A 20,550-nucleotide genomic window follows, 5' to 3' on the forward strand; every position below is an offset into this window, starting at 1 on the left:
ATAAATAATAAACTCATCTTGAGGGCGTGGCAGCATTTAAATTACATGAGCAGTGCTAATGAGGTTGGTAGATTTTGTTGTAAAATCTACCAGATTGTAAAATTAAAACTGTATGAAAGTACAGCACTTGAGATTGTGGGATATCTTGTCAGCCTAATGTTCATGCATATCTGAGTTGTTTCACCAGTGAATATACTGTTGTGAAGGTTTATTTGCATACGCTGTTGGGTTTTGCTTTGTTTTTATTTTATTTTTTGAAAAGTTGGTAGCTTTACCTTTTTATTCCCTGGGACAGAGAGCATCACTTCATATCCTGACAACTGGCACTGAAAAAAAACAATGCTAAAGTCATGAATGAGTTAAGATGTTGAACTCTGGAGTTCTGGCCTGTATTTTATGGGGAAGTAATCCAAAATGTGTTGCCTGGGCCAGTGCTGGTCCATAAATTGCTTCTTACTGGTCTGTAATATGAGAACAGAAATTGAGGGCAGACACTGAGAGATTAGCAATTTGACATTGCCACAACATTATTTTATTGTATTTTACAAAAGTAACAATCCACAACAAACTAAAGATTAAAAAAATAAAAAATCTTTACCACACCACAGATGTTTGAGAAGAATCTTTCTACTTTATTTCCTCATTTTGCACATGAGCACACTGGGGCTGACAGATATGAAATGACTCGCCTAGGTCATTCGCTCTTCAGGGTACAGCTGGCTCCTTGATCAGGGTTCCTACTCACAGTCCAGTGCTTTGGGCTGTGTCTTCTTGCCTTCTCCTTAGTAGCCATATTTTCTTCACCATTTACCCTCCATTTGTTTTCCTTGGGTTAAAAAAAACAATCATTATATTTGTTTTCTTTATTTTAATTTTTCTAAAAAGTTAATAGTATTGAATACTTCCTGCAGATACCTTACAATCCTCTCTGAAGACTTCTAAGATATTAGAACACTTAAAAGAAGACAGCTCTGAAGCTTCAAGTCAAGAAGAAGGTAAATGTAGATTCACTAGCGTAAATCATCCTGCCTGCTGATAGCTCATGGATAGAACAGATTAAGGAGTGGAGAAACTGACATATAGGAATTGGAATGTGACAGAGGTTGCATTACAAATAAGTGGAGAAAGAATAGACTGTTCGGTAAATGTTGTTAGACAATTGACTTTCCATAGGAAAAATTACGTAGAATTAGATTCCTAATTACATCATGCAGAAGACAGTCAAGTGAGTAACAACTTATATGTAAAATGTAAAATTTAAACTTTCAAATGTTAATTTGGGAGGAGAAGCCTTTTTTGAACAAAGTAGATCATGACCACAGTAGAGATCTTACTGATCTAAATTAGAGCTTCCATATGACAAAAGGAACCATACACCTCGGAGGTGATGTTTGCAGGATATTTATAGGTGAGACTATATCCAGACCTATGGAAGGATCTTCGTGAAAAGTCGGTGAGACAATCAGCCCAACAGAAATATAAGTGAAAGACATAAATAAGTGATTCTTACATGAGAAAACGTGGACAGCTGTTACACAGTGTGCAGCCTCACTGGTAGTCAGGAAAATGCAAATGGAAACAGGTGTCATCTCACGCTCAGCAGATTGGCGAAACGTTTTGAAGTCCGACATCAAGGATATGAAGCAGTGGGAACTCTCAGGCACTGTTGATGGGGACATAAATTGACACAACTATTTTGGACAGAAATTTGACACTGTGAAATGAAGTTGGAGATAATCATATGCTGCTGTCCAGCAATCCTGCATCTGTGAAAATTGTTACACACGTGCAAAAGAGGACATAGGCACAGATCCTTGAGGCAGCATTGTTTGCAAGGGCAAATACCAGGAAATTGCCTGAACATTTCAAATGTTAGTAAAGTTTAAATAAATTATGTCTTTGTGCTAGGTAGTAATTAAAATAAAGGATATTTATAGTACATTTGGGTCTCCATCTCTGCATTGTTGGGTTTAACCATCTCTGAAAGTATTTGGGGGGAAAATTGCATCTGTACATTTATGGACTCTTTTTCTTGTCGTTTTTCTCTAAACAAAACAGCATAACAACTGTTTACATAGCATCTACATTGTATTAGGTATTATTAGTAATATAGAGATGATTTAAAGTGCACAGGAGGTGTGCATAGATTATATGCAAATACTGAAGGACAGTTGTATATTGAAGCCTGTAATACCTATATGTGTTTATTAGCACACATGTATGGATAGTTAAAGTAAATACTTGTACTAGAATGTTTGAACAAGTAAGGTACTAGTTAGCCTCTGTGGAGGGATGAAGGGGAATGGAATGGAGGAAGACCTTCATTCATACCTGTGTGATATTTTTCCTTAGAGGGAAATACAGAGAAGTCTAGAAGGTGGTATCCATGGGTGTTTGTTATAGATACGTGTTTGTTAGTAATAGATACGTGTTTGACTGTTTGAAACTCTTCATTTTTTAATGGTTAAAAAAGAGTTCTATCTGAAATTGGATGCTTTCGTTTTGTAGGGACATATTCATATTAGACTTTCCTAGTTTTGAACAAGATTGATTTGCTGTTAGGAGGAAAACATTTGAGAGGATATAAAAGGTAATTCAGAGTATACTGTGTTTTTGAAAAGGCTTCAAGATAACTTCTACAGTGAGAAATGCTTAGAAGTGCCTCATACAGCTGTCACCAGTGGTTATGATCATGCAAACTATCATGCAAACTAGTAGCATCCTTCTGTTGGTTTTTGCTGCAGCATTTCATGTAATAAGTTACTTTTTCCTCTCTTCTAGATGTATTACAACATGCCATAATCCACAAGAAGCATACTGGGAAAAGTCCCATTGTGAAGTAGGTGTCCTGTTTCAAAAACAAAAAGTGCCTTGGTACATTTTTAAATTGTTGTAACATTTAATTAAACTCCTGATGTATTTGGCTATAAATCTGTCATTTTGCTATCTATTTCTCTATTCTTTCTGTTTCCTTTTCTCACTTTTTTTGCCGCCTTTTGGGCTGTTTTTGTTCTGTTTTTTTGTTTTTGTTTTGTTTTTTTTCTACTAGCCGTGATAGTTTTACAATGTTTTTAAATTCTTACAGTGGTTACCCTAGAGAGTATATTATATATCTTTGACTCGTTAAAGTTGGATGTTAATTTGTGCTTATACTGTTCCCAAACAATTTGAAGACCTTAGATTACTGTGAGTTCATTTATTTCCCCCTAACTTATAAGCCATGGCTGTCATGCATTTTAATTCACTGTTATAATTTTAAGCCCCATGAAACCTTTTCACAGTGTTGGTGTAGATACTGATTGCTTCCTGTGTCTCTGAACATCCACCTATGATTGTTTTCCTTCCAATTGAAGCACACTTGCATATTTCCTATACTCAGTCTCCAGTGATGAATGCCCTTAATTTTTATTTGGAAAAAAATGTTTATTTCGCCTTCATTTTTGAAAGATACTTTTGTCACATGTGGGATTCTAATTGGGCAGTTATTTTCCGTGAGCTTTTTGAAAGTATAGCTTCCTCATCTTCCAGGTTCTCCCTTTATTTCCTTCCATCTTATTCTCTCTGCCCACCTCCAGTTTCTCCTGCAGATGACATTAAAATCATCTGTGTGATTTCTGACTCATACCACGCTAGTGCTCTGCTCCTCGAGTACACACTGTGAGACTTTCCACTTCCTGCCTCAGGACCTTTGCTGTATCCACAGGAAGCTGCCTCCATCCTTTGGGTCTGTCGTTCTGGGAGGGCCCAGAGGCTTGGGTCCCCTGTTGCTTCCAGCCTCCACTGTGGAGTCTTCATTGCAGTCCTTTGCCATTTTATTCTCTCCGCTCCCTTGCTCCTGCTTTTTAGGATCACTTCTTAAATAAACGCTGTTACTGGATTCTGCATTTGAGAGGAACTCACACTTAGGTCATTTGGCATCCAGAATTTCAGTCAGTCTTACTACTGCTCTTCTGAAGACAATGTGCATTTCTCTCTGGTTGCCTTTTTTAAGGATTTGTCATTGTCTGGTTTTCAGTGGTTTTCCTAGCTTCCTTTGCATGAATTCTCCTTGAATCTGTAGCCTGATGTCTTTTGATTTTAGAAAACTCCTAGCTCTTACCTCTTCAAATATTTATTCTCCGCTTTTCTCTTGCTTCCTCTTCCAAAACGCCAAATCCTTCTTTGTTAGGTTTTTCATCATGTCCCATGTCTTTTAAGCCTTTTTTGTTTTTCATATTTTTTTCGCTGTCAGTGCTTTAATCTGTTTTCTTCTGACCAAATTTCTTCTTCATTGATTTTCTTCATTTGTTTCCCCTTCACTATTTTTTCCATCTATTTCCCATTTGTTGAGTTTGTAATGTTAGTTTATTTTACAGTTCTAGAATTTAAATTTTTTGTGTTTTCCAAATTTCTCTTCCAAAATCCTCAATCTTGTATTTGCTGACCAAGTTAAGCATTGTTACCTGAAAGTCTGTCCGTGTCCAATAAGTTTATTATCTGGATTCTGTTTGGGCCTGTTTCTCTTGTCTGTTTCTTTTCGTTTTTGTTCTCATTATCCCTCCCTTCATGTGCCTAGTTACTTAAGTACTCAGGACAGCAGTGCTCTCAAGATGCAGGGTTGTGTAAGCCTCTCTGTCCCTACTGTCAGCCGTGTATAATGGTCACCATCACATAGCATCTAAAAGAGGGTACAGCTGTTACAACTCTTTTTAGAGATAGGTATTAATGATAAATAGATGTGTAGTGGTTTATTTCTCATAATATACTTGTTTTTTCTTAGACCTATCACTAGGCATTCCATGAAGAAACTAAAGAAAGGCTTACTGTAACTTCTTTATTGACATGAAATAGCAGTTTATTATTGAGGACAGATTTTCACACTTTTATAAACTTTTTTTTGGCAGCACGATTGGTACGAATTGTTCTCCTTTGGATGGACTTACCATGCAATATCCTGAACAGAATGGGATTGTGGATTGGAGGAAGCAAAGCTGTACCGCCATTCAGCACCCAGAGCACTGTGTGACCTCAGCTGACCAGGTATGTGGGGAGTTTGTTTTGCAGCTGTGTAGTTAAAGCATTGCTACTCTATAAGAAAAAAATTAAGCTCTGTGAGCTTTCAGTCAGACAGTATATCTGGTAAGAAGAAATGCAGGAACGTTTAAGTATTAGGCTTTATACTTATATATGAGCTAAGTTCTTTTGAGACCTGAAAGTGTATTTAGATTACTTTTATTGCTTGTGTAAAATTAGTACACTTTAATAGGACACCTCACCAGGCACCATGGGTCACTTCTAATCCTAGCACTTTAGAAGACCAAGATAGGAGGATTGCTTGAGGCCACACATTTGACCACCGTGGGCAACATAGTGAGACCCTGTCTCTCTCAAAAAATTTAAAAATTTTTTAGTGTGTGGTGGTGCACACCTGTAGTCTCAGTTACTTGGGAGGCTGAGGCAGAAGGATCACCTGAGCCCAGGAGTTCAAGGCTACTGTGAGCCATGATTACACCACTTCACTTCTCCCTGAGCAAGAGTGAGACCCTGTCTAAAAAATAAAATAAATTTAAAGCAATAAAAATTTAAAAAATAATACCTTCACTGTTTATTCTAAGAAGATGTATGTTAGATTGTTATGCCAGAATTTTTTGCTCTTGAAAGAATTGAAAGAAGGATTCACATTTCAATCACTCTCTTGCTATTTGTGATGTAAATTTTCCAACTGACCTTTCTTCATGAATAGTTGAATCAGTTTACTGACACCTGAGAATGCATTAGGGGATGTTTGCTTTCTTAAGATTTGGGTGTGATCAGAGAGCAGAATGCTCTTAAGTATGTTTAGTGTCATATGGCCTCAGAGATATGGGGGAAGGTCCCTATGTATATGTTACAAGTGTGGAATGAAACTTCTCTCTAGAAAATAGATTCGTTAACCCGATGTTGTCTCTGGCCAATACTCAGATCCAAATGTTAACTCTTCTCGGAATGTGTTTTTATGCATTGGAGCATATTCTCAGAAACCATAAATAGTTTCAGTAATAATTAATGTCCTATTTTCAAAGCCTATCTGAGTGTACTTTCCCTACTTCAGTGCCTGCACCCTCTTTTCTTAGAGTTGACATAATTATGTGTTGACAGTTTTATCAGTTTGTGTTTTAAGAGAATAGTAGTAAACCTACAGCAAGTACCAGTCAGTTGATTATGTTTCATTTTATAGTCAAACAGAATGTAGGTTCGTTTTAAAGGAAAAACAGAAAATAATACTGTATAAATCATGAGGAAAATATTCATGTATTTGTCACAGAATATATAAATTTTTTTTAGTGGTTCAAGTGGGAAACTTCAAAAATAGGTTGGAAATCAACACTTGTTAGAATATACAACTGGGAATATATCATATTAATGTTTACTATCAGAGTAAAAACATCAGTATGGTTTAGCTTTTTTCTGATTTGTCTTTTTATTCTTTCTGCTAGCATTCTGCTGAAAAACGGAGTTTGTCTTCAATAAATAAGAAGAAAGGAAAGCCACAAACAGAAAAGTAGGTTCAATGTAATGTTGCCAGTAGTAGAGATTGGTAGGGAAAGAGAGCACATAGTCTTTGATAATCGGCATGTTTAGTTTATAGTAGCATACAATGTAGTGTTTTTTTAGTTAGTTTTTAAAATATTTTTAATTCTGAGTTTAACTCTTTTGGTTCAAAATACTAATATATGCAGATGATAAAAATAAAGCTACTGTCAAATACTGCATTCAGTTTGAAGGGGTAAAATTCTTACAACTTTACACAGAAGGGTGACTCTTAATTGTATTTAGATTATTACTTAATGAAAAAATTTAAGTCTTGAAGGGAATTTTATCAGTACTGTACTGAATGTGTTTGGTAGATACCTTTATAAAAATGTTGGCAATATGTTCATTTGGTTTAGGGAGAAGATTAAGAAAACTGACAACAGATTGAATAGTAGAATAAATGGTATTAGACTCTCCACTCCTCAGCATGCCCATGGTGGTACTGTGAAAGGTAAGAAGGTTGTTTTTCTTTCAAATATATACTCAGCATGATAGTTACTGTATTAATAGGTATTGAGCTGTCGTGTCAAATCCTAATACTATAATTTTACCTTGCATTGATATATATAGCTATTTCCAAATTACAGTTCCGAAATCCATAGAGTTAATTTAGGGGAGACACCCAGCCATGGGGGTGAACATTGCCTTTGCCTCATTTATTCTCACCCGCCCCTCCCTTCTGGCAGCAGCAGTCCCCCAGGTTGTCCTTCTCCAGCCAGTCTCGACTCAGGAGACAGGCCCCAAGGCCATTCGGGAGCTCTCCTTTGGCTTTCCCAGCCACTCACGAGAGCGTTTCTGTGTAAAGTCATTTTTTAGAATACTGTTGACTTCTTCATGATTTAATAACCATCCTTTATGAAGTTTTTGAGGCTTTACGGGAATGCCAACCCTCAAATTTTTGTTATGCTAGATTTATATGGCTTCCATTTACCCACCATTATTTTAAGGTCCCTTTATTTTTAGGTTCAAGGTTCATTTGGTTTGAGAAATGCCCTTCTGCAGCTTCATTGACTACTTCTCATATTTTATCTTTACTATTAATTGTAACTGCTAAAAAAGAATAAGAGCACACAGACCTCTAGGAGAACATTTTATCCCTGGATGCCCTGACACATTTATTTAATGATCCCACAAATAGGATATTTTAATTTAAATGTTATTCTAATGTTAGTACATTCTGTTGTGATGTAATATGAATAACCAGAATATATTTCTTAAAAGTTTGAGCATATTTTTAAACTATATATTTGTATAGAAAGACTGAATAGTGATAAAAGACAAATGGTTACCTTTTGAATCTAAAATCATCTGGGCCAGATGCAGTGGCTCATGCCTGTAATCCCAGCACTTTGGGAGGCCAAGGTGGGTGGATCACCTGAGGTCAGGAGCTCGAAACTAGTCTGAACAACATGATGAAACCTCATCTTTACTAAAAATACAAAAATTAGCTAGGGGTGGTGGCAGCCACCTGTAATCCCAGCTACCCGGGAGGCTGAGGCGGGAGAATTGCTTGAAAACCTGGGAGGCGGAGGTTGCAGTGAGACGACATGATTCCATTGCACTCCAGCCTGGGAAACGAGCAAAACTGTCTCAAATAAATAAAATAAAAACACCTGGCCAACTCATTGAATCATTGGAACTATGGGGAAAATGACATGGATAAAACCCATCTTGTCTATGGAAGGATCTTGCTACACTTTACTCTCCCCGAAGTTCCCCCTGATGGTGATGGCAGCTTAACAGAGGAGGAGGAAAAAGGCAAATAAGGAAGACAGAAGTCTATAGGTGGACATTTGGAGATTGACTCTGCTAGGCCTCCCTGTCTCTGTTCTTTCTCTTTCTAGTTCATTTTCCATGTTGCTGCCATATTTGTTTTCTAAAGCACCATTTTCTGAATGAAATTCCTGCCCTCCCCAAAATCTCTGTCTCTTATCTCACTGTGTTTGGGAACTACTGCTCACTAAAGCAGTTTGCAACTGTTCTTTCCATGTTAGCCTATTTCCAGAGGAGAAGCACGTGGACTTTGGTCAGACAGCTGTGGGTTTGAGCGTCTTGCTCCACCAGTTTCTTAGGCATGTGACCTCTCTGAAGCCTTTGTTTGCTCATTTGTAAAACAGGAGTAATGCCTGTCTCAGCAGATTGTAAGAATTACATGTAAAAACATATGAAGAGCATTTTCCTAGTATCAAGTGCCTAGGCGTTCAATGCAGCAATCTTGTTCCTTTTCCCTGTTCTAATAAATTAGAGGGAAACATACATTGTATAGGTTATTAAGAACTTTGTATGCCGGGCGCGGTGGCACCTACCTGTAGTCCCAGCTACTCGGGAGGCTGAGGTGGGAGGATAGCTTGAGCCTAGGAGTTCTGGACTGTAGTGCGCTATGCCAATCGGGTGTCCGCACTAAGTTCGGCATCAATATGGTGACCTCCTGGAAGCGGGGGACCACCAGGTTGCCTAAGGAGGGGTGAACCGGCCCAGGTTGGAAATGGAGCAGGTCAAAACTCCCGTGCTGATCAGTAGTGGGATCACGCCTGTGAATGGCCACTGCATTCCAGCCTGGGCAACACAGTGAGTCCATGTCTCTTAAAAGTAAAAAAAAAAAAAAAAAATTCGTAACAGCATCACAAACTCATTCATTTTTTTCCATAAATTTCAAGTATTATTATGAAAATAGCAACCTCAACATATTTAAGTTCATCTATTTTCTCCTCTATATATGTCACCAATTTGTAACATTCTTTGTACAGCTTGTCTCATTGATGTCAAATGCACCGCAGATATATGCCAATTCCAACTTTAAAAAAAAACCCATCTGTGTGTTAATTTCCCTTTGAAATATTAAGGCACCAGGGAATCATTGCCTTTAAGCATTCAGTAACTCAATACGTGCCTAAGGGTTTTTTGTACGGAGCAACAGTTCATATCATAAATTGAAGAGACACTGTCTTGAAGCTGAAAATACTGAGTCTTTCTGATTAGCAGTTTGTTTGGATCTTTAAATAATACATTCTAGCTTAAGATTTGTATTGTTTTACTTTTTAAAAATTTATTATTAAACTTAAATTTTAACTTCTGTTTTGAGGAATAATACATTTATATAACTCAGGATTTCGAAAGGAAAAGAGATCGCTCTGAGCCCTCCTCTGTGCTGGCTCCTGTCAGGACAGTCAGTGCCATCAGTTATCTGTGTTCTTGGAGTGTCTTTTCTTTTAAAACCGAAGCTTTCTGTCTCTCTCCTGAAGAGGTGCATATTAGCTCGTAATTAAGAATGCTCACCATGGCCGGGTGCAGTTGCTCACACCTGTAATCCCAGCACTTTGGGAGGCCAGGGCTGGTGGATAACTCGAGGCTAGGAGTTCGAGACCGGCCTGGCACCATGGTGAAACCCTGTCTCTACTAAAAATATAAAAATTAGCCAGGTGTGGTGGCACCTACCTGTAGTCCCAGCTACTCAGAAGACTGAGGCAGGAGAATCGCTTGAACCCAGGAGGTGAAGGTTGCAGTGAGCTGAGGTTGAGCCACTGCACTCCAGCTGGGGTGACAGAATGACACTCCATCTCAAAAAAAGAAAAAAAAAAAAAAAAAAAAAGAGTGTTCATCATCATTTTAGTTTATTGGCCAGTGTTTCTTCCACACCATTTCTTCTGTTGCCAAATTGTGGCACCAGAAAGTTTAGAGGGAAATGATGAGATGGCTGATTTCTCAGTTTCTTGTAAAAGATTTAGAATAATCTAAAGGTCTCCAGCTTTCTTTAATACCCCACGTGAAATACGTGGTTCTATCGCCTGATTTATCTAAATGGTTCCTAACTCTGTAACAGACCTCTGTGGTTTATAGTTACCAATAACCAGTATTTTTAGTGTTAGAATAGTAGCTTAGGTTTTAAACATTGTTTTTGTCGTCTTTGTTATGTGCAAGACCCTTTATCATTTGAAACATGACCAAAAAAATTTCAAGTTTGTGTCTCTTTTTAAAAGGCCAATTTGTGGAGTATCCTTTGGCATACTTGGTTTATCTTCACTTTCCACACACCCTGAATCTCTAGAGGATCACATAATTTGTGATTATAAACGTTCTTAAGTTACCACACAATTCTGAAGCACCTTCTGAATCATCAAAAGATTATGTTTGGTATAGATTTAGATTTATGTATTCATTTCTTTGGAGCTGCAGTTTAGTATATGGCAATTGGTGATTAGGCTATTCACCAGCTTTTACAGTGTAAAGAAAATAGTTTTGCAAATTATGCCATTTGGAGAGAGAGCTGCTTTTTAAAAAGCATATTCTAAAATTTACTCTTTGAAGTTTGAAAATGCCTACTGTAGTTTCACTGTCTTGAGTTTTGGTGGGCGCTACCCAGGAGGTTCGTTTTCAGTTCATTTCTAGTTTGACAATATCCTGTTGAATTTTTGATTCTCTTGATTCTTGGATTGTTCATTTTGTTATATGCTGGTTGAAATATTTATATGCAAGACTTCCATGCAAGATCTATAGGTTTCATCATTAGTCCAATTGACAACTTGTTTGGCCACTGTGGCCCATTAGATTGTCTTCAAGCAGCCGTTGGTGTTGACTCACATCCCTTTAGTCACCTTATGACTTGTATTCAGGGCCTAGTACTGAGTAAGTATCCTCCAGGTTACTTTTCTGAAAAAATATTACCTGCCTATGGAACTCCTCTGCCACTTTCCTTGTAGCCTCCTTAAGATGTGCAGTTTTCCCTTGGCAGTTTGACATTTATTACTCAGAAAGAATTCAGCAGCATCGACATTTCTAATGACTTTATTTTTCTTTAATATTCATCCAACAGTTGAGTGGCTAGACTAATCTAGGTCATGGTTAACAGTCTTGACACTTGTAAGTTTATCCCAGCCAAAAGCCACAGGTTAGTGACCTGAATTGCTCATTATACAAATTGTGTCTTTTCTCTGACACATATATTGCCCAGGCAATTAATACCCGTTATCTTTTACTGGTTCTGTCAGTTGCCATAGAAATGATTCACTAATCTATGGTTCTTAAGAACCCTTTGGAATCCCTTATTTGGGGATTTATACACCAAACATATATTGAATGCTTGCTGTAAGGCAGAAGTGTGCTAGCTACTGGGTTTACAGAGATAACAGAATATTTTCCTAAGTCAGGGCCATGTAGGAAAAAATCCAAAGTTTGTATCTCTTGTCCAATACTAGATATACCTATCGTCCCTCCTTATGTGTTCAAAACTGATACGGCTAGTTGGTCGTGGCAGGTCCTGTGCACCACCTCACACTACCTCAGTATAGGCTTCCTCTTGGGGCAGAACTCACTGGGCCACTCCATCTACTAGATGGGAAGCGTTTTATTCTCTTAAATTACTCGAACCAAGTAATTTTAATTGAATAGGCATCTTGAGTTCTTGTAAAGAATGAATTTTTCAACAAGCTCTGAGAAGTTAAAATATCTAGATTTAGAAGATAGCTCAAAGTGATGTTATTGGACAGACCTTACAAAGAACCTTAACTCTTTTTTTCTTTGAAGTCAGTAAGATTGAGTCATTCTGTCCATTGTTTTAAGAATATATTAAATATTTTTCGTTAAAATTGTAATTTAATAATCAGTTCTCATCTAGATCAAGGACAAGATTTTTTACATGGTTGTAGGAAAACAAAATATTTATAACTAAAATTAATTTCTAATGGTTCAACTTAGAAATTTATTTAAAATGACTTAGCATGATTTTTTAAAATAGTGTTTTTATTTTTAGATGTGAATTTGGACATTGGCTCTGGCCATGACACATGTGGAGAAACATCATCAGAGAGTTACAGTTCTCCATCTAGTCCACGACATGATGGAAGAGAAAGTTTTGAAAGTGAAGAAGAAAAAGACAGAGGTTTGTTCTTTGAAGTGGGGGTATTGTTGGCATGGCAGGGGCAGGGGAGCGGAGGGAAAAGTGTGTTGTGTCTTCGTGTCAAAGACAAACAAGGAATTTTATGATCCTATAAATTCCACTAACTGACTTTAAATGTAAAATTGATATAAAGGGTATATGTAAATGATATAAATGATACAGATAATTACCTTAGAAATTCCTAGCAGTATTGATTTGATAAACATATTTCATTGCATTTGAAGTTAAATAGGATGAAGGCAGGATCATAATGAAGTAGAGTTAGTGTAGAAAGAAGGAAAATGGGCGTGTTGTTAGATGCATATACATTTATGCTCTTTATGTCCTCTTGATTGACCCTTTTATCATTATAAGATACTTTTCTTTGTCTCTAATGACAATTTTTGTCTTAAAATCTATTTTGTCTGATAGTAATATAGCCAATTCAGCATTCTTCTAGATACTGCTTTCACAGTACTTTGATTTCTATCCTTTTATTTTAAACGTATTTGTGTCTTTAAATATAAAGTTTGTCTCTGGCAGACAACATACAGTTAGATTATGATTTTGTTTTGTTTTGTTTTGTTTTTTGTTTTGTTTTGTTTGAGATGGAGTCTGGCTCTGTCACCCAGGCTAGAGTGCGGTGGCACAATCTCGCTGACTGCAACATCCACCTCCCGGGTTCAAGTGATTCTCCTGCCTCAGCCCCCCAAGTAGCTGGGATTACAAGTGCCTTTCACCACGCCCAGCTAATTTTTGTATTTTTATTAGAGACAGGGTTTCACTGTGTTGGCCAGGCTGGTCTTGAACTCCTGACCTTACGATCCACCCACCTCGGGCCTCCAAAGTGCTGAGATTATAAGCGTGGTGAGCCACCACGCCTGGCCTGATTATGGTTTTTTATTCATTCTGCTGATGTCTGCTGTTTGTCCATTTACATTTAATGTAATAAGGCAGGTTTTTTAGGTCTGCCATTTTGTTGTTTTCTATGTGCATTATGTCTTCAGTTCCTCCTTGCACAGAGGCTTAAAATCAGCCAACAGTGAGAGCTTAGGGTCTTCTCAGGTCTGCCTTGGAAAGGCATACAGCTATAGGCATGAGCAAAACCTTTTAGGTTCCCAGGAATATATTAAAGCTTTCCAAAGACTCCTGTGGCCGTCTCATTCCCCATTTTTTCATTTTAAGTTTTCTGGTCAGCCTCTTGTCAGCCCCAACTAGTAATGCTGCTTCGGGCAGCAACCTTGCTAAGCAGTTGCTTCTGACTAATCATGACAAATGTCCTGTGGATATGAGGCTATAGCACAGAGTGAGCACTAGCTGCCAGACAGTAAAATGGTGACAGTTTGGTGATGGGGCTTTTGGGGAACTCCAGACCCATACTCCTAATGGCTGCTGGGTTTTATAGCTAGTACTACAAGAGAGAGAGTTTTTGCACTGATTTTGGAAATTGAGGGACAAGTCATTTACAGAGCTATTTTAGAGCTGGAGAAAGGAGGAGTGGCAGTAGGAAAGGGGAAAACGCCTTGAGGTTTTCTGTTCTTACAGATTGAGCTGTTTTTCTTTTTAATAAACACTGCTCAGAGTGCTGTAAGCCTTTAGTTAATTGCCAGAATTTTGAAAAAGTTGGTTATTTGACAGTTTTTGCTAGGGTTTTCATTGCTTTTATGAAACAATGGATTATTAGAGGTCTTACTCCACCATTCTAGTGTGGAGGTGAGATCTCCTTCAAAATGTGTATGTTGAATGAGAGTGTTGTCTTTACACATGATGACGACATCTGATTGGTGACACCTTGGTTATGAGGCGTACCCATGCTGGTGGGCAGTATCAAGTTACTTCTCATGGTCCACCTGCAGATTAAGATCCTTAGCACATATTGTTTCAGCCAAGTATGGTTTCTTCCTGGGAAATCTGCAGCTCTCTGGGACCTTAGCTTTCTGAGTTATGGTATCAGGCTATGTCTCAGGGAGATATGCAATAGTGTTGCTACATCACATGCAGTTAAAGTCAGTGTTTACTTTGCAGTTATTTTGTAGTCATACCAAATATGGCATAGTTACTCTACCACCAATTCTTCTAATCTGAGACAACACCATACGTCTGATCTGCAGTTTCCTTGTGAAAGAAAAAAAAATGAAAATCTCTCACCATGCTATTATGAAGCTTAAATGAGAGGATTTTTCTTCTTATTTTTCTTATTTTTTTTTTTTTTTTTCAATTTATGAGACAGGGTGTCACTGTGTTACCCAGGCTGTTCTTGAACTCCTGGGCTCAGGTGATCCTCCCGCCTTAGCCTCCCAAAGTGTTGAGATTGCAAGCAGGAGCCTCTGCACCTGGCATTAAATGAAAGAATGTTTATGCCTTACCCAGAATAGACAAACTTTGAGTATGTTTCATTGCACATTTATGCTTGGTTCTCTAGGATATGCAGGTGACTCTGTGGCTCACACTGCAGATGTGGCCTTGTCAGAAGTGTTGGTGTACATCTGTACACTTGGGTAATGACAGCATCCCTCTCCTGCCATCAGACAGCATAAGTTGGTGGCCTGTGTGGAGGAACATGGCTTTTTTCAAATAGGCTGTTATTAAATACAAAAGAATGACTTAGGGCTCTCTTCACCCAAGGAAAATATCCATTATGGTAGAGAGCTTTGATCATTTTTAGAATTCTGAGTGGATGAAAAGGCTGCTTTGAAAAGTGCATGGGTGGCTTTGCTGTTGCTCTCCTGAGTAGTGATGGTATTCTGTTTGAGGCTTTACACTTACTGAAATCAGTGCACAAAAGGGTGAGACGTGTCTCGACAGGTGTAGAGGAGTCTCATGATGCTTCAAAAAACCAGTTGGGAGCATTAAAAATCATGAAGCCATTTGCTGTGACTTAAGATTAAAACACATAGAAATTTAACTGACTTCTTAAAAAATATTTCTGCTTCTTTTAGACTTCACATTTTTAGTTTTAACTCTGCAGTGGTGTGATGATACAGATAAAAATGCCTTAAATAAGTTAGGATTTTTGAATAGTTTTTATTTTGTAAAATTTAGCAAGGAATACCCCAGTTATTAATCTATCAGGGGAAGTTTATGCCAAATACATTTACTCTTTGAATCTCTTCTGATATAAAGTCATTGAATTAGTAATACAGTTGATGTTCTGTGTCAGTAAGTAGCTTTCATGTCATCTTTCTTCAGGAAGACTAATTGGTTTTGGGGGGGAATTTCTTTTGACTAATTTGTTTTTAGTTTTCTGTTTCAAAAATTTTTAACATCTTAAGCTGAGTATTACCAGTTCGTGCCTTAATGAATACAAATATTTTAAGTACCTAGTGCAATTCAGCTTATCCTTATGAGCAGAAAGATTTTTAAATAGGCACTACATTTAATGGAATGGTCTGTGTATACATCAACACAGCATCTGTGTCTATGATGTGTAAATATTGTGAATCAGATTTTATCCTCTCCCCTCCATACCAAAAGTCAGGACAATCCCCAAAGGCTAGGTGGACACTATTTCTGTACACAAGTGTAAGATGATGCAGGAGTAACAGCCGATGCAGTGTCGTTTATATCTGCTGTTTTTCTGTTTTGATTTTGGAGAAATTGCCGTACTCTCCTATTCCTCTGGTTTTTTTTTTTTGTCTGTTTTATGATTAATAATGGCTTTAAATTTTCTTTTTGTGTGTGTGTGTGTGTGTTTGCTTAATAATGGAGCCAGGAAGAAATGAGGGAAGAAAATAACAAGCAAGCTGCCAACCAATATTTCATTTAAACCTGTGAAATGCTATGCAATTACTGAGAAATGATTAACTTAGTCACTTTTAGAGTAGGTGTGATGTACTGATAAGAGTGTATATTTTGTGTATTTGAAGTGGAGAGTTCTATAAATGTTTATTAAGTTTACTTGTTCCGGATCTGAGTTCAAGTCCTGGATATCCTTGTTAATTTTCTGTCTCATCGATCTGTCTAATATTGATGTTAAAGTCTCCCACTATTATTGTGTGGGAGTCTAAGTCTCTTTATAAGTCTTATGTATCTGGGTGTTCCTGTATTGGGTGCGTATATATTTAGGATCGTTAGCTCTTCTTGTTGCATTGATCCTTTTACCATTATGTAATATCCTTCTTTGCCTCTTTTGATCTTTGTTGCTTTAAAGTCTATTTTATCAGAGGCGAGAATTGCAACTCCTTTTTATTTATTTATTTATTTTTGCTCTCCATTTGGTTGGTAAATCTCCATCCTTTTGTTTTGAGTCTTTGTGTATCCTTGCATGTGAAATGGGTCTGGATGCAGCATACTGATGGGTTTTGGCTGTGTCTTTTGATTGGGGGATTTAGGCGATTTAAATTTAGGATTAATAATAATATATGTGAGTTTAATACTGCCGTTTGATGCTAGCTGGCTGTTTTGCCCATTAGTTGATGTAAATTCTTCATTATGTTGATACTCTTTACTTTTTGGTATATTTTTGGAAAGGCTGACACTGGTTGTTCCTTTCTATGTGTAGTGCTTCTTTCAGAAGCTCTTGTAAAGCAGGCCTGGTGGTGATGAAATCTCTGAGTACTTGCTCGTTCACAAAAGATTTTATTTTTCCTTCGCTTGTGAAGCTTAGTTTGGCTGGATATGAAATTCTGGGTTGAAAGTTCTTTTCTTTAAGGATGTTGAATATTGGCCCCCACTCTCTTGTGGCTTGTAGGGTTTCTGCTGAGAGATCTGCTGTGAGTCTGTTAGGCTTCCCTTTGTGGGTAACCTGACCTTTCTCTCTGGCTGCCCGTAGTATTTTCTCCTTCATTTCAACCCTGGTGAATCTGACGATTATGTGCCTTGAGGTTGGTCTTCTTGACGAATGTCTTTGTGGTGGTCTCCATATTACCTGGAGTTGAATATTGTCCTGCCTTGTTAGGTTGGGAAAGTTTTCCTGAATAATATCCTGAAGAGTATTTTCCAGCTTGGATTCATTCTCTTCATCACATTCAGGTACACCTATCAAACGTAGATTAGGTCTTTTCACATAGTCCCACATTTCTTGGAGACTTTGCTGATTCCTTTTTATCCTTTTTTCTCTAATCTTGTCTTCTCGTTTTATTTCATTGAGTTGGTCTTCGACCTCTGATATCCTTTCTTCTGCTTGATCAATTCGGCTGTTAAAACTTGTGCATACTTCGCGAAGTTCTCATGTTGTTTTTTTCAGTAATGGCTTTAAATTTTCTTCCCTGCATTTAAATATTTAGTATTAAGAATATTGATTCCATTCTAAAACAAGAACAACAACAAAAAAAAACCTCTTCTGTTCCCTATGTCTAGATATTTGAGTTAAATACTGTCTTAACTGAGCTCTTTGAAATTATATCGTTTACCTGAGACAAATTGAAGAACTTGGGTTGGCAGTGCAGAATATAAACCAAGTGGATTGCCTGAAGTTTATTAAGGCTACGAGTCTCAGTACAACAATGGTGTTACATAAATCTCTGTTTTATACTGTGTTTCATTCGGTCTCCAGCCTTTTATGTTTTGGTTTTTTGTTTATATCCTCGCATTTTTAAAATAAAGCATTGATCTAATGATGACCCATCAAAAGCCAAAAGTTAAGGGAGGTCAGCCTGGACAGTCAAGAAACATCATGGAGGAGGGACCCTTTCCAAACTTGAGTTACTTTGAGATATACTTAATGTTTGTTTATAACAAGAAAGATGGGATTTATGCTTGTGCTAATATCTCTTTATATTTGTTTTCTTTAGACACAGACAGCAATTCTGAGGATTCTGGAAATCCATCAACAACTAGGTTTACAGGTTATGGTTCTGTCAACCAGACTGTCACTGTCAAGCCACCAGTTCAAATTGCTTCACTAGGAAATGAGAATGGAAACCTTTTAGAAGATCCCTTAAACTCACCCAAGTATCAGCATATTTCCTTTATGCCAACTTTACACTGTGTCATGCACAATGGTGCCCAGAAGTCTGAAGTCATCGTTCCTGCACCCAAATCCGCTGATGGCAAAACCATAGGGATGCTTGTTCCTAGTCCTGTTGCTATTTCTGCAATAAGGGAGTCTGCAAATTCAACCCCCGTTGGAATACTAGGGCCAACAGCTTCCACTGGAGAATCGGAAAAGCACCTTGAGTTACTGGCTTCCCCTTTACCTATTCCATCAACCTTTCTTCCACATAGTAGCACTCCCGCTTTGCATCTAACAGTTCAGAGGCTAAAGTTGCCACCACCACAGGGATCTTCTGAGAGCTGCACAGTTAACATCCCACAGCAACCACCCGGAAGTCTGAGCATTGGATCACCAAACACTGCCTTTATTCCTATCCATAACCCAGGTAGTTTCCCAGGCTCTCCTGTTGCTACCACGGACCCCATCACAAAATCCGCATCCCAAGTGGTAGGACTCAATCAAATGGTGCCTCAAATTGAGGGAAACACAGGGACAGTCCCTCAGCCTACCAATGTGAAGGTAGTCCTTCCAGCAGCTGGCCTCTCAGCTGCTCAGCCACCAGCTTCCTACCCCTTACCAGGCTCTCCCCTTGCTGCCGGCGTGTTACCCAGCCAGAACTCCAGTGTGCTCAGCACAGCAGCAACTTCTCCCCAGCCAGCGAGCGCAGGCATCAGCCAGGCCCAGGCCACTGTTCCTCCCGCAGTTCCTACCCACACCCCAGGCCCTGCCCCGAGCCCAAGCCCTGCTTTGACACACAGTACCGCGCAGAGTGACAGCACCTCTTACATCAGTGCTGTGGGGAACACGAACGCTAATGGGACAGTAGTGCCACCGCAGCAGATGGGCTCGGGTCCTTGTGGTTCTTGTGGGCGAAGGTGCAGCTGTGGGACCAATGGAAACCTTCAGCTAAACAGTTACTATTATCCTAATCCGATGCCTGGACCAATGTACCGAGTCCCTTCATTCTTTACTCTGCCATCCATTTGCAATGGCAGCTACCTCAACCAAGCACATCAGAGCAATGGAAACCAACTTCCTTTTTTTCTGCCTCAGACTCCATATGCAAATGGACTGGTACATGACCCAGTCATGGGGAGCCAAGCCAACTATGGCATGCAGCAGATGGCAGGATTTGGGAGATTCTATCCTGTATATCCAGCACCTAATGTAGTTGCCAACACCAGTGGTTCGGGGCCCAAGAAGAATGGGAATGTCTCATGTTACAATTGTGGTGTAAGCGGACACTATGCACAGGACTGTAAGCAGTCGTCCATGGAGGCCAATCAACAAGGTAATCACAATAACTCCCAGAGGACTTGTTTTTGAGTTCACTCATTTCTTCCTTTCCTTACTGATCATGGGATTCTGTCGTAGTAGAAAGATCTGTTTGTGTTTTTGTTTACAGATGTTGTGTTTTCAGTGACAGATCATAAAATGCAACTGGAAAAACCTAGCGTAGACTCAGGTCACACAGCACAAGGAAGTTCAGAGGATTTCAGTTTCCAATTAAGGAGTAACTCTAAAGGCCCTTTTGAAGGAGTGTGGTGGGAATTCTGTAATGTTAAATCTCTTGCTTGCAGCAGTTTTTTTTTTAAGTCACAGTCCTGTCATAGAGTAAGCAAAATTTTTATATATTGAAAACCTAGGAAGTAATCTAGTCATCTGACATTAGGTTTTGAGGAACTATGTAGTGTATCTGCATAACCAGCTGGCCTCGTGCCTGTTTCCCCATGCTGCCCTTTTCCTTCCCAGCAAATGCTTCAAAAAAAAAAAAAAAAAAACCCAAGATTCTATTGCATTTTACAGTAAAGGAACAAAATAGTTCAGCACTGATTTGAGAGTAAAGGAATTTGAACAAAGTTTAATATTACTACCACCAGAAGGAAGAAAATGCTCTTAAATATGTTTGAGTAAGATACCAAATTTTGTGTCAACTTCAAACTGTTACTTTCACTTGAATTTGGCCTTTGTCATTTTGCCAGATCTTACCCAGAAACAAAAAAGTCTTAAATTGGGAATATATTTCCTTGGCATTCTTAAAGGAAGATCAAGTTTGATAGCCTTTAGATTGAATTCAAAGCACAAACTTTACCTTGCTTTTTTAAGTGAGTGGATTGGCCATTTGGAGTAGCACTAGAGCTGACGAAGGTGCCTTTTGGAGAGCATGCCCGTGTGATAGCTTGTACGTAGT

General features: G+C 38.4%; 1 protein-coding gene across 1 annotated transcript in view; it reads left to right on the forward strand.

The window, feature by feature from the left end:
• Window positions 1-20,550, forward strand: part of ZCCHC2 (zinc finger CCHC-type containing 2) — a 60,800-nt gene that overhangs the window by 38,112 nt on the left and 2,138 nt on the right. The window contains exons 8-14 of the mRNA XM_032293550.1: window positions 912-995; window positions 2,782-2,839; window positions 4,884-5,019; window positions 6,456-6,520; window positions 6,909-7,003; window positions 12,299-12,427; window positions 18,157-19,650. Of these exons, the coding sequence (XP_032149441.1) occupies window positions 912-995; window positions 2,782-2,839; window positions 4,884-5,019; window positions 6,456-6,520; window positions 6,909-7,003; window positions 12,299-12,427; window positions 18,157-19,650 (2,061 nt within the window). The remainder of the gene's footprint in view (window positions 1-911; window positions 996-2,781; window positions 2,840-4,883; window positions 5,020-6,455; window positions 6,521-6,908; window positions 7,004-12,298; window positions 12,428-18,156; window positions 19,651-20,550) is intronic.

This window comes from Sapajus apella, unplaced genomic scaffold (assembly GCF_009761245.1).
Source record: "Sapajus apella isolate SASKATOON/1434 unplaced genomic scaffold, GSC_monkey_1.0 scaffold30, whole genome shotgun sequence".
Lineage (NCBI taxonomy): Eukaryota > Metazoa > Chordata > Mammalia > Primates > Cebidae > Sapajus > Sapajus apella.